Source organism: Stomoxys calcitrans, chromosome 2 (genome assembly GCF_963082655.1).
Source record: "Stomoxys calcitrans chromosome 2, idStoCalc2.1, whole genome shotgun sequence".
Classification (NCBI taxonomy): domain Eukaryota; kingdom Metazoa; phylum Arthropoda; class Insecta; order Diptera; family Muscidae; genus Stomoxys; species Stomoxys calcitrans.
Window position 1 is genome coordinate 225453579 of NC_081553.1, and position 13790 is coordinate 225467368.

Consider the following 13790-nt stretch of genomic DNA (forward strand, 5'->3'; position numbering starts at 1 on the left):
GCCATATAAACCGATCTGGGATCTTGTTTCTTGAGCCTCTAGAGGGCGCAATTCTCGTCCGATTTAACGGAAATTTTGCAAGTAATGTTTTTCAACAACTACGCCAAGTATGGTTTAAATCGGTCCATGTTTTGATATAGCTGCCATATTAGCCGATCTTGGGTCTTGACTTCTTGAGCCTCTAGAGGGCGCAATTCTCGTCCGATTTGGCTGAAATGTTGCATGAGGTGTTTTATTATGACTTTCAATAACTGTGCTAAGTATGAGCCTCTAGAGGGCGCAATTCTCGTCCGATTTGACAGAAATTTTGCATGTGGTGTTTCGGTAACACTTTCAACAACTTCGCTAAGTATGGTTTAAATCGGTCCATGTTTTGATATAGCTGTCATATTAGCCGATCTTGGGTCTTGACTTCTTGAGCCTCTAGAGGGCGCAATTCTTGTCCGATTTTATTGAAATTTTGCACGTAGTGTTTCGGTATCACTTCCATCAACTACGCTAAGTATGGTCTAAATCGGTCCATGTTTTAATATAGCTGCCATATAAGCCGATCTTGGGTCTTGACTTCTTGAGCCTCTAGAGGGCGCAATTCTTGTCCGATTTGGCTGAAATTTTGCACGTAGTGTTTTGGTATCACTTTCAACAACTACGATAAGTATGGTCTAAATCGGTTCATGTTTTGAAATAGCTGCCATATAAACCGATCTGGGATCTTGACTTCTTGAGCCTCTAGAGGGCGTAATTCTTGTCCGATTTTATTGAAATTTTGCACAAGTGTTTTGGTATCACTTCCAACAACTTCGCCAAGTATGGTCCAAATCGGTCCATGTTTTAATTTAACTGACATATAAACCGATCTAGGGTCTTGATTTCTTGAGCCTCTAGAGGGCGCAATTCTCATCCGATTTGGCAGATTTTTTTTGTACAACGGCTTCTCTCATGACCTCCAACATACGTGTCTAATATGGTCTGAATCGATCAATAGCTTGATACAGCTCTCATATACACCTATCTCCCGATTTTACTTCTTGAGCCCCTACAAGGCGCAATTCTTATCCGAATGAACTGAAATATTACACAAAGACTTCTACAATGTTCAGCATTCATTTATGATCCGAATCGGACTATAACTTGATATAGCTCTAATAGCATAACAGTTCTTCTTCAATATTCTTTGTTTGCCTAAAAAGAGATACCGCGCATAAAACTGGACAAATGCGATCCATGGTGGGGGTATATAAGATTCGGCCCGGCCGAACTTAGCAAGCGCTTACTTGTTTATTATATTTTTGTATCTTATGTATTATAATTTTTTTTATTTTTTTTTATTTTTAAGTTTAATTTTTTACCTGTTTTTTTTTTAGTCTTTAGTCAACCCTAAACTCATTGTATGCTCAAGGCATGTGTCTATTATAATAATTCTCAAATGTCCTAGATCTGCATGGCATATCTATGCAATAAATGGCGAGCAAACAATTAATCAATTTCTTTTTCTTTATGGGGAAGGGGGGGATAAACTTAAAAATAACATGAATTTATGAAGAAATTAATGTTTGTAAGAGAGAAAAAAGTTCAAAGATTAATTGAAAATAAACAACTGAAACTGATGATAGCGCTGTGTATATTTGTGTATGTAAAGGGGGTAATCACGAACGGACGACCGACCGAAAGTACATCGCAGGTCTTGCACATAAATAATAAAACATGAAAGCAATGGCGATGTTCTAGAACATTAGAATAGGGTATCTAAAGAAATTTTGTGTAAAATTATAAAAATGCAAAATTAATCAAAGTTATATAGAGCAGACGACACAACCATTCAGAGTGGATAATTAATAGGTTTTGGGTGAACTTAACAGCGCACAGACCTCTAGGGGCTGGCTAAAATACTCAATGCAAGGGTATTTGCAAAATGTTGATTTAAAATAAGAATCGTTTTTTGTCTGGGGGGGGATCTATAAATTTTGCAATATTGCTATAGGTCCATGGTTGGTTGTTCGGTTGATGGTTCTATGGGATTTTTATGTGAATTTTCCTATACAAAGACAAGATGGTGCTGCTATACAAATTGCGTGTACTGTACTAGTAGTGGTCATACATTGGCTAACTCAAACAGCCAAACAGCTAGCTAGCAAAAGACAGACAGACAGACAGACACATAGATAGAGACATAGATAGAGAAATAGAGACAGTGTAAGGCATAGGCATATAAAGTCCTTTAAATGTTCATAATGAAGAAATAGAAGAAATTGAAATAATAATGAATGGTCATGGTATGTTAAACGAACTGATGGCTACTGTTTGTATTATAAATGGATGAGCAGGTGGTGTATGGGTAGGTGTATTGAGAATGCTAAACTAAATTCAAAAATCCCGCATTAATAAAAATCAAGCAGTTTACGGTGGTGTATAGGGGGATAAAGGTTATACGGTTCTTTAATCAAATAGACATCCATTATATAAAAATTAATGCATCATATATATATACGAGTATATTTAGCTATTATAGATATGCAGTCTCCATATGATTATAGAAATATTGAATTGAGTTTGTTTTTGCAAAATGTGTGGTGCATTTTTTTTTTGAATTTTTTATATATTGGGTGTAAAGCGGTTGCTTTGAGTAAGAATTTTCTTTTTTCGAAGAACTTTTCTTCATTTCTGTTTTCTTCTCTGTATCAAATCAATTACTAAAGTTATACAAAATAGTTTACAATTTCTTTTTTTGATATGTTGTGTGTTCGTTTTCGGTCAATTGTATTTCAATTTGTTTTATATTTTCTTATTACCTGTAAATCTTGTTTGGCGGCTTCTGCGCCTGCGCGTGTATGGAATGTAACAAAACCAACAGGCTGTGGTGAGTGCGTTCATGTTCATTTGCATTTGGGAAGGACCATTGAAGTGAGTTTGTAGTGTTTTCAAGTGAGGGGGAGAAAAAAGGAATACACAATTTTGTTTCGTTTAGCTTTTTTTGTTGTAATAAGTAAAAAAAAAATAATAAAACAACAATAATGTCAAGTAGCTTAAGTGCTGTTTTAGATATTTGACTAGAACAAGGATTTGGATTAACTTACCGATGCTGTTTTTCCATTTTTGCTGGTGACTTTCAAAAGAGATCCTTCATAACCCTGTAAATGAAAGGAAATGAAAAAAAAAAAATTTAGAAAAATTCTCTACTAAAAAATTTTTTAAAATTTCAAATAAAAAAATTTTCTCTAAAGAAAAAAATTCAAAAAATTATTCTAAAGAAAATACGTCAAGAGAATTCACTCTAAAAAAATATGAAAAAATTTATATTTTTTTTCTCGTCTCGAAAGAGAAACAAACAAAAAAAATGTAAAATTTTAAGATCTCGCCCTAACAGGCAAAAAACTTGAAAAATTAAAAATTTGGCAGAGACCGGTCAGGATTCGAACCTGGGCACACGGAGCAGCAGCGAGAGCTATTGCCGTTGTCTTAGCGTTCGAAGCCATCAATACAACTTCCAACAGAAGAACAAAATCATGTGTAGTACGGAAGAAGTGAAATTTGTCACAGATAGAATGTCTGTCATTACACAAAAATACATGCATTGGGAAAAGTACAGCTAATAGGCAGGGTTGTCGAGCTTGCTTAATGTGGTAATTCTATCATAGATGCGTTTTCGCTATTAATACGAAAACGCATCTACCAACACACCTAATATGGTTAAAAAGTGGTAATATGGTTAAGTACTGGGTCAGTGAATCGCTTATGAGACAAGAAACAGCACTGCTTCTTCTGTGCCTTAAAGTCTACTCTGTTCATTCTAGCCCACTCGGAAATGGCCAAAAAATCATGGGTGAGCGTCTCATCCATAATGCGCCTCACGTTCCTAATTTCTTGAGGATTGGGCCTATGGAATGACACAGACTACTGTCATTGGCAAATAAAGAGATTGTATTCGAAGTATTCCTGAAAATAAGGAAAAGGGAAGAGGAAATAAAAACGGCTCTCACACCTGCGGTCAATATATACTCATCGGATGAGAACACATCTACAACCACTGGAATAGAGCGATCTCTGAAAAATGCAAATTTGCCCATGAACATTCCATTAAGGAACAGGGACAAACTTCTCCCATATCAATGAGTGCAGTCCGATTCAAGTTTAAGCCCAATGATAAGGGACCTCCTTTTAATAGCCGAGTCCGAACGGTGTGCCGCAGAGCCATACCTCTTTCGAGGCGACATAGTACCTCACAGAGGCCACTCGTAGGCCACCGTAGCGCAGAGGTTAGCATGTCCACCTATGACGCTGAACGCCTGGGTTCGAATCCTGGCGAGACCATCAAAAAAAGTTTCAGTGGTGGCTTCCTTCTCCTAATGCTGGCAACATTTGTGATCTACTATGCCATGTAAAACTTCTCTCCATAGAGGTGTCGCACTGCGGCACGCCGTTCTCTGTTAAAAGGAGGCCCTTAGCCAGTATATAAGCTTTATCAACCGGGTCAGTGAATAACTGGTCATCTTTAACAAGAGTTGGGATTGCCGTTGGATTACCCCTTACTTTTTGAAAAATTACCAAAAGCTGTTGCTTCCCCTCGGAGAAGCACGTGGACGCTGTTGCTCCCCCTCGGAGAAGCACGTAGACGCTGTTCGTGAAAAAAACTTTTCTTGTCTAAGTACTTTGGCACACGAAGTTCTTGCCTGTTTGATCTGACAGCATCTCTGCATGTCCGGTTAAACCAAATTTTTTCAATGATGATTGAAATCGGCAGCAACAACAATTTCACTGTCCGGACAATCCTCTAAAATTGTAGTAATTGAGTCAGAAAGGGAGACCTGTTTTTGGAAATCATGACAAAACGCTACGTGCCAAATTTCAGCCAAATCGAGGCTCAAGAAGTCAAGATTCGAAATCGGTTTTGGCAGCTATGCAAAAACATAGACTGATTCGGTTCATTTAAAATCCCAAACGATCTACACTAATTCGCTTGTGATTTTAATTTATGATCTCCAATTTTCTTCTATTGTACTTGGCATGGGACGGCTTCCCAGATATTTGGAATTCTTAATTCATACTCAACTCCCGACTACCTTTTATTTGAGTTCCATATTGTCCAGATCGGTGCACTCTTTTTATTTTCGGCGGTACTTTTGGAGTGATGCCCTAGGTATTTGGATCCAATTATTGACATCATATTCGTGTTCTATTCCCGAAAATGTTTCATTTGAGTTCCATATTTTCCCGATCGGTGCGGTTTTGGGCTTAAGACGGCTCTCTAAGTACTTTGATCTAATTTTTAATATCATATTCATACTCTACTCCCAAATACCTTTCATTTGAGTCGCATATTGTCTCGATCGGTCCATTGTTAATTTTGGACGCTTTTTTTGGGGCGGTTTTGGGCGGCCTCCTATTTATTTGGACCCAATGTTTAATACAATATTCGTATTTAACTCCCAAATACCTTTCATTTGAGTCCCATATTGCCCCAATCGGTAAATATATCCTGCATGGGGGTTTTGGGGGTTGGGAGAGCCCTCAGACACAAAGGAATACATTTTTATGTCCGATTTTTACTCTTCTTTTACATACCTTTCTTTTGATACCCATATTGCCCAAAGCGGTAAAAGTGTCCTGTTGGGTGGTTTTTTTGGGGGTGGGGGACGCCCGACACTAAGGACGACATTTTTTTGCTACTCTACTCTCAAATACCTTTCATTTGATATCCATATTGTCCCAATTGGTAAATGTGTCCGTTCGGGTGGGTTTTAGGATGGGGCGTCCCCCCCCAGGATATTTGATACCAACATTTTATACCAATTTCCTGTTTTTGGGGTGCCATATGGTGGTATTCAAAATTTCGCTTAAATCGCAGCACCCATCTCCGTGATCTGGCGTTTTTGAAAATGGAGGTAAGGGAGAGGGTCCAAACCCCTTCGGATATCAAAAAATTTAGTACCCTATTTTCAACGGGGGCTCAAACTCTAGCAGTCGTTTTTGAGTCAATACGGAAAACTATTTCATTTTTATTTAATATATAATTATTTTCTACATAGTTGTACTCACCTCATAAGCTCTGAATAACAAATACAGTTCACGTGGTTTTGCATCCATGGGCAAACCACTGACGAAAAGGGTGCGAACCTGGAATAAAAATAAAAAATAATTTAGTTAATAAAAAAATTAGTATTAAATATTTTTAAGTAATATTTTAAATAATTATTAAACTTAAATTTAAATATTGTTAATCAAAGTATTTTAAATTACGTTTTAATGAGTTCCACCTAATTCTGCTCTGTTCTATATTATATTCTGTTTAATTTTATTTTATATTTTAATTAGATTTTAATATATATTTTTTAAACTTTATTGTGTTTTATTTTATTTTATTTTATTTTACTTTATTTTATTTTACATTATTTTATTTTATTTTATTTTATTTTATTTTTTTATTTTGTTTTATTTTATTTTATATTATTTTATTTTGTTTTATTTTGTTTTATTTTATTTTATTTTATTTTATTTTATTTTATTTTATTTTATTTTATTTTATTTTATTTTACTTTATTTTATTTTATTTTATTTTATTTTATTTTTTTTTATTTTGTTTTATTTTATATTATTTTATTTTATTTTATTTTACTTTACTTTATTTTTTTTTATTTTATTTTATTTTATTTTATTTTATTTTATTTTATTTTATTTTATTTTATTTTATTTTATTTTATTTTATTTTATTTTATTTTATTTTATTTTATTTTATTTTGTTTTATTTTATTTTATTTTATTTTATTTTATTTTATTTTATTTTATTTTATTTTATTTTATTTTATTTTATTTTTTTTTATTTTATTTTATTTTATTTAATTTTTTATATTTTTCTAATTTATTTTAAATTTTCTATTTAATTTCTTTATCCTTCGCTCTACTTCACTTTCTCAAAATTCCTTTTTTCTTTCAAGCACCAGCCATAGTTTATCATTCCTTAGCTGTCTATGTGAACACCTAATTAGCGTAACCAAGCCATGCGAACTCTTGGCAAATATTCAAAATATGCAACAACAACAAAGACACAGACAGACAGAGATGTTGAAAAATTTCCAACCCCCCCCCCCCCCCCATTTAACAGAGAAACCATATGCCCTGGCACTTGAACGTTTGGCAAAGTTCATGTTCCTTAGGCGTAGTGGGGGCTGGCGCTATTGGCCTCAAGTGCGTTAGAGTTGAGAAGAAGGTTTTGAACCAGGCACAGATAAAAATCTGATTTTTTTTTTGCACCACAAACATTTCGCTAGGTTAAAAACTCAACAAACCAACTAAAGGTTTACGGAAGGCAAGCGGGCAAGCAAATAACAAAGGCGGGAAACAGACTATTTTGAAGAAAAAAACCCCCAATTGGTGGTGTAAAGAGGCAACAAAGTGAAGTAAAGATTCCACAAACCTCTTAACCAACAAAGTATGGCAACAACGCAGAGTAGCAAAAGGAAAAAACAAAAAACGCATCAGCGTGATTACATACCAGTACAACAATATCATCATGCTAATGGTAATGAAGCCAACACTGTGAATGAGGTGTACAAAATGTCGATGTTGAAAATGAGTAGGAGGTTAAGGCAAATAGGCAAGGGGAATTTTTAAGTAGAATTTTCTTTTAACTAATTAAAAGATGGCTTTAAAACATTTTTCCAGAAAAAAATTTATTTAGAGGAAAAAACTAGAACATTTTTAATTTTGTTAAACAGTAATTTTATTGATAACCCTTAAAATAGGGTTATTTAACTATTCTATAAGGGAAGTCTGTCAAATAAAACTATTTCATATATGTGAATACAGTTGTTTTTTGTCTTAAGAAACAAAAAAAAACTATTGAAATTTTAGTTTTTTTAACGAGATTCATTGACCTGTTTTTGTAAGGTCAGAATTTATCAATATTATTTACAAGCTTAAGATTTAGATTTTTAGCACCTAAAAGTATGCTACAATTGTCGCTAAGCCTACCTATGACATAGACGCTAACAAACGAAAATACTAATATTAAATTATTTAAATGATTTGCCCTTTAGCCGTAAGCGTAGAAAAGCCTCTTGCGGGAGGGCTAAGAACCCCCAGAAAAGTGTTTGGCTCTTAACGAAGCCTTAAAATAGGTTTATTTAACAATTCTATAAAGGAAATCTGCCAAATAAAACTATTTCATATCTACATTAAGTTTTGTGAATGCCGTTGCTTTTAGTCTTTAGGAAAAAACAAAATTATTGAAATTTTGGTTTTTAAGGAAATTCATTAGATTTTAGGCTTAAAGCCAAGAATTTTGCTTTTGACCTGTTTTAGTAAGGTCAGAATTTGTAAATATTTTACCAGCTCACGATATATATTTTAGTACCTAAAAGTATGCTACAATTTTTGCTAAGCCTACCAATGATTTAGAAGATAACAAACGAAAATACTGATATTAATTTGTTTTAATGATTTGCCCTCTAGCCGTAAGCGTAGAAAAGCCTCTGGCGGGAGGACTAAGAAGCCCCAGAAAAGTTTTTGACCCCCCACCCCCCATAATTTTAAAAACTGCATTATTTTCGACAATATTTTGCTTATTTTTTTCCTATTCGTAGGGCTTTAGCCCCCCCAAAATGCTGAGCCGGCTTCGCTAATGCCATTTTTATACAAAATTTCTTCGAATTTAACTCTTTTGAACATACTTCCCTCCATTTTAGGCAAGCCCTTAAGCACACACCTTTTTAACTTGACTTTATTTTGTTGGATACTAAAGCGTATGCGATGTTAAAAACCGAACAAAAAAAAAACAAAATCCTTTAAAAAATATAAGGTTGGTTGCTTGTTTGGTGAATTCATTAAGGATATGCGAACAATTTGTGTGTTATGCGGGTGTATGTGTACGTGTGTGTGTGTGCGTTTCTCCGCCGGGGACTGATGTTATGATTATCCACATGAAACTGTGCTGAGGTGGAAGAGGAGGTGGTTGTGTATAACAGCAGGGCAAATTTGGAGGCTAGAGGTCTTTTGCATGCAATAACGCTGCAGGCTATATTTTACTTTACTCTCTTCCCCCTCTCTTTCATTTTGAGAGGTTTTTGAGTTCAGTTTAAGCATTTGTTTTCTTTCCATTGTCATTTTGTTTTTTTTTGGATTTACTCTCGTCATTTTTTGATTTTTTTATTCGTTGTCTGAGTATGCAATTTTTGAGCGCGAAATTAAAACGTGTTTTATCGTAAAATCTTGCTCTTGCATATTTTTGTGTGACGTTAGTGAGTATTTCGTATGTTTTTTGGTTTTGTTCGTTTCTCTTTGGTGGAAATTTTCCATCATTTCATTAATGTTTGTCACACCTCGCATAACGCGGGCATCTGAGTATCACATCAGTCGTAAAAAGTTATGACAAAGAAATATTTTGCTGTCGCTTCACAAACACATTTGCAGAGAGAGAGAGCGTTGAAAATGCAAAATGCGACTCATTGGAGTGGAGGTGTAAATTAGTTAAGAAAAAAAAACGGAGTAAAAAAATGTAGGAAAATTCACAAGCTGAACAAAGGTAATGTAGGGATGTAAAAGGCAGATCCAAAAAAATTTATAAACAAATAAAAATGAAGAAAAATAAATAAATCTTGGGGATCTTTAGGTTATTATGTACCTAATGTTGTAGTGTAGGAGGCCACCGTAGCAAAGAGGTTAGCATATCCGCCTATGACGCTGAACGCCAGGGTTCGAATACTGACGAGACCATCACAAAAAATTTTCAGCGATGGTTTTCCCCTCCTAATGCTGCCAACATTTGTGAGATACTATGCCATGTAAAACTTCTCTCCAAAGAGGTGTCGCACTGCAGCACGCCGTTCGGACTCGGATTTAAAAAGGAGGCCCCTTATCATTGAGTCTTCTTTTGGGTCCAAATTCAGAAAGTGAGGCAGAGGTGGTATTAAGGAACTGGTGCTTCGATAAAAATGCCAATACTGAGCGTCTGCGGAAGCAGGCGAGATCTCTGTATGCCAAAGTGCTTAGGCGCGAAAAATTTCTTTAAGAACAGCTAAATCGGACAAGTACTCAATGAAATAGGAATACAAAGTGGAACTCCTTCTGACGGCTAGTGCGGGATACACACACAAAAGTTGTCCTATAGTCTCTTCTTCCTCGATGTCTTTACAGTTTCTAGAAAAGTCGTTACTGGCAACCTTCAGTCTGTCAGCATGTATTCCGATTAGACAGTGACCTGCCATGACGGACACAATGACTGAGACGTCTGTTCTAGCAAAAGACAGTAAAGCAGTAGACCTCTTCAAGTAAAGATTAGTTTTGGAATGCTCACAGCCCCCTCTTTGTGATCATCTATCATTGGTTGTCCTTCGGGCCAGGTCCTGAAAACTTAGCTTACATGTCGCTAGAGGCATACCCACAGATTCCAGTATCCCTGGAATGTGTGTGGTAGCTCCTAGTCTCGCATGCTCGTCCGCTTTACAGTTCCCTGGCATATCTCTGGGTCCCGGCACCCAGAACAGGTGAATTTTGAACTATTCAGCCATCTCGTTGAGAGATCTGAGACATTCGAGGGTGGTTTTGGTGTTCAGAAATGAGTTCTCCAAGGATTTAATGCCTGCCTGGCAGTCTGAGAAGATATTTATGCCAATCGTCGAAATGACATATTTTAGCTATTCCACCACTTCCTTAATTGCAGGGTCTTCGCTTGATACACACTAAAGAGGTCGGGTAACCTTTTCGTTATGACCAGTCCTAGATCTTAAGTGTACACCACAAAGCCCACCTGGTCGCTTAGTTTGGAGTCTATGTAACATCTGTTACCAGGGATCCGTAGTTCCAATCGGATCTATCAGCAATAGTGATACAGTACTGTTTATCAAAAAATGGATTACGCCTCGCATGTATGGGCTTTAGCTTCAAAATCTTCCCTGCAGCTACTGGACCGAGTACAGAGGAGAGCGGTGACGTTCATTGGGGAAAGTAGGGTATCCAACTCTATTGCCCCCCTTGAACATCATCGCAAAGTGGGTTGTTTGGCGCTGTTCTATCGGTACTTTCATGATGTGTGTTCGTCTGATATTCATCTTCTTTGTCCTGATGTAAGGATGTTTGTCGGAGATACTAGACATTCCAGGAACTCACATCCGTTTCGAATTGGTTGGCCAGCGGATCGGACAATGCATAACGGAGAGAATTCTTATTTCGCCTGAACCGTTCGTATGTGGAATCGACTTCCGACGCGTCCCATAGTGGTTCGTGTGTGTAGCTTTCTTTGGCTTTCCTTTTCCATTTGCAATCCCCGATCATTGAGCTCGTCTCGAAAGAGAAACACAGGCAAAAAACTTGAAAAATAAAAATTTTTTTGTTTTCCCCGTTTTTTTTTCCACGTTGGCATCCCTACTAACAACGAATGAACTCCAAAGTATTTATGTTGAAATTTATATAACACCAGCTATAACATAAAAGGCGTGTTAAACAAAAAAAAAGGAGAAATTATTATTTTTTACGATTATTACTTAGAGGAACGTGCCACAAGGTCTTGTTAACAATAACCTTGTTTAAGACAAAGCCAAAAAAAAGCCAAATGGTACACCAAAGTTCATATTTTAACATTTAAGTACTCCATTTAACACTCATAAATAGATGATTAACATTTTCTTAGCTTTCTTGAGGAAATTTTTTTTTAAACCAGGAGGGCATTGACCAGCTTTAAATCATATTATTTTTATACCCACCACCATAGAATGGGGGTATACCAATTACGTTTGTAACACCTTGATCTAGGACCCCATAAAGTCCGTCCGTCCGTCTGTCGAAATCACGATCGCGGTCGAACGCGTAGAGCTAGCTGCTTGAAATTTTGCACAGATACTTTATATTGATGTGGGTCGTTGGGGATTGCGAATGGGCCATATCGGTTTAGATTTGGATATAGCTCCCATATAAACCGATCTTCCGATTTGACCTCTTGAACCCCTGGAAGCCGCAATTTTCATCCGATTTGGCTGAAATTTTGTACATGGTGTTCTGTTATGGCCTCCAACAACTGTGCTAAGTACGGTCCAAATCGGTCCAGAACCTGATATAGCTCCCATATAAACCGATCTTCCGATTTGACTTCTTGAGCCCTTGGAAGCCGCAATTTTCATCCGATTTGGCTGAAATTTTGTACATGGTGTTCTGTTATGACCTCCAGCAACTGTGCCGAGTACGGTCCAAATCGGTCCAGAACCTGATATAGCTCCCATATAAACCGATCTCCCGATTTGACTTCTTGAACCCTTGGAAGCCGCAATTTTCATCCGATTTGGCTGAAATTTTGTACATGGCGTTCTGTTAAGACTTTCAACAACTGTGCCAAGTTCATTCCAAATCGGTCTTTAACCTGATATAGCTCCCATATAAACCGATCTGCCGACTTGATTTCTTGAGCCCTTACAAGCTGAATGTTTCTTATAAAAATTTAAATTTCCAAATTAAGATGCGGGGTAAAATATATTGGGGCATATGTGCGCATTACCGTGGGGCCTTATTTCACAATATTAGTTAGTATTAAGTCTCAACATTTTTACGTCTTTTCAAAAAAAAAAAAAAAAATAAATAAATATAATTCCACGTCATGCCCAAATATGCCCATTAAAGAACATCAAACATTTGAGCTGACTATCAAATTTTGGGGTCTATTTGCATATTCATGTTTGGGCTGAAATTGTGTTATGAAAATACACCCCAAGTTTTGAAACGAAATATGACCCTGATTCAATATTGGGGGCACAAAAAGTTTTTATTTTTGGGGTGAATTTGACCACTTTTGGGTGAATTTGTTTTGGGGTCATTTTTCATATTGAAAAAGATCCCAAATTTTGGGTTCTATTCTAGTATTAGTTTGGGGGTTACAATAATGGCACCATTTTAATTAGGTCATCGTTTTATTTTACTGTGGGCCTCATTTCACAATTTTAGGTCTTTAATGTATTTATTTTAGAAAAAAACAAATTGGAGAAAATTCCCTTAAATTTTAATAAAAGGTTAACAAAAGTAAATCAAAAACTTTTTGTGGAACAAAATTGTGTTAGTTTTGTGCCACTTATAAAAAAACAATAAAAATATTTTCAAAAATGCAAGATGCACAAATATGCATTGTAAAAAGTAAAAATGATGGGACCCTAGCCAGGCAAAAGAAACGTCCGCCAATGGTGTGTTTTCTGTGTCCATTCCGCTTGTATTGGGTTGCCCAAAAAGTAATTGCGGATTTTTTAAAAGAAAGTAAATGCATTTTTAATAAAACTTAGAATGAACTTTAATCAAATATACTTTTTTTTACACTTTTTCTAAAGCAAGCTAAAAGTTACAGCTGATAACTGACGGAAGAAAGAATGCAATTACAGAGTCACAAGCTGTGAAAAAATTTGTCAACGCCGACTATATGAAAAATCCGCAATTACTTTTTGGGCAACCCAATATATATAGCCATTTCTTTTCTGTAATCGATAAAAACCTTTCGTTCTATTGAATTTTTTTCTCATGGTCAATAGCATGTATCCCTCTTTTCGAATACTTTAGAAAAAATTTGATTTTGGGCCATTTTACAATGCAAAAACAGCCCAAATTTGGGGTATATTTCCTGTTTCAATTGTTTGGACTTCACTGTCATTTTCCCGCGAACTATAATTAAGCCTCAATGTTGTAAAAATTTGATTTTCGGTCAATATTTTTTTTTATAGAAATATCTTAAAACGGTTTTATAAAAGTACAGATTTTTTATATCCCCTCCCTAAGTTGGGGGTATTTTAACTTCATTTTTTGGAAAGGGCAAGAAAGGCAACTCTTGCCAT

The 13790-nt window shown here is 35.7% G+C and overlaps 1 protein-coding gene across 1 annotated transcript in view; it reads right to left on the reverse strand.

Moving 5' to 3' along the window:
- Positions 1 to 13790, reverse strand: part of LOC106083160 (protein couch potato) — a gene marked incomplete at its 5' end in the record, with an annotated part of 330205 nt that overhangs the window by 25389 nt on the left and 291026 nt on the right. The window contains 3 exon segments of the mRNA XM_013246021.2: positions 2790 to 2852; positions 3075 to 3128; positions 6034 to 6111. Of these exon segments, the coding sequence (XP_013101475.2) occupies positions 2790 to 2852; positions 3075 to 3128; positions 6034 to 6111 (195 nt within the window).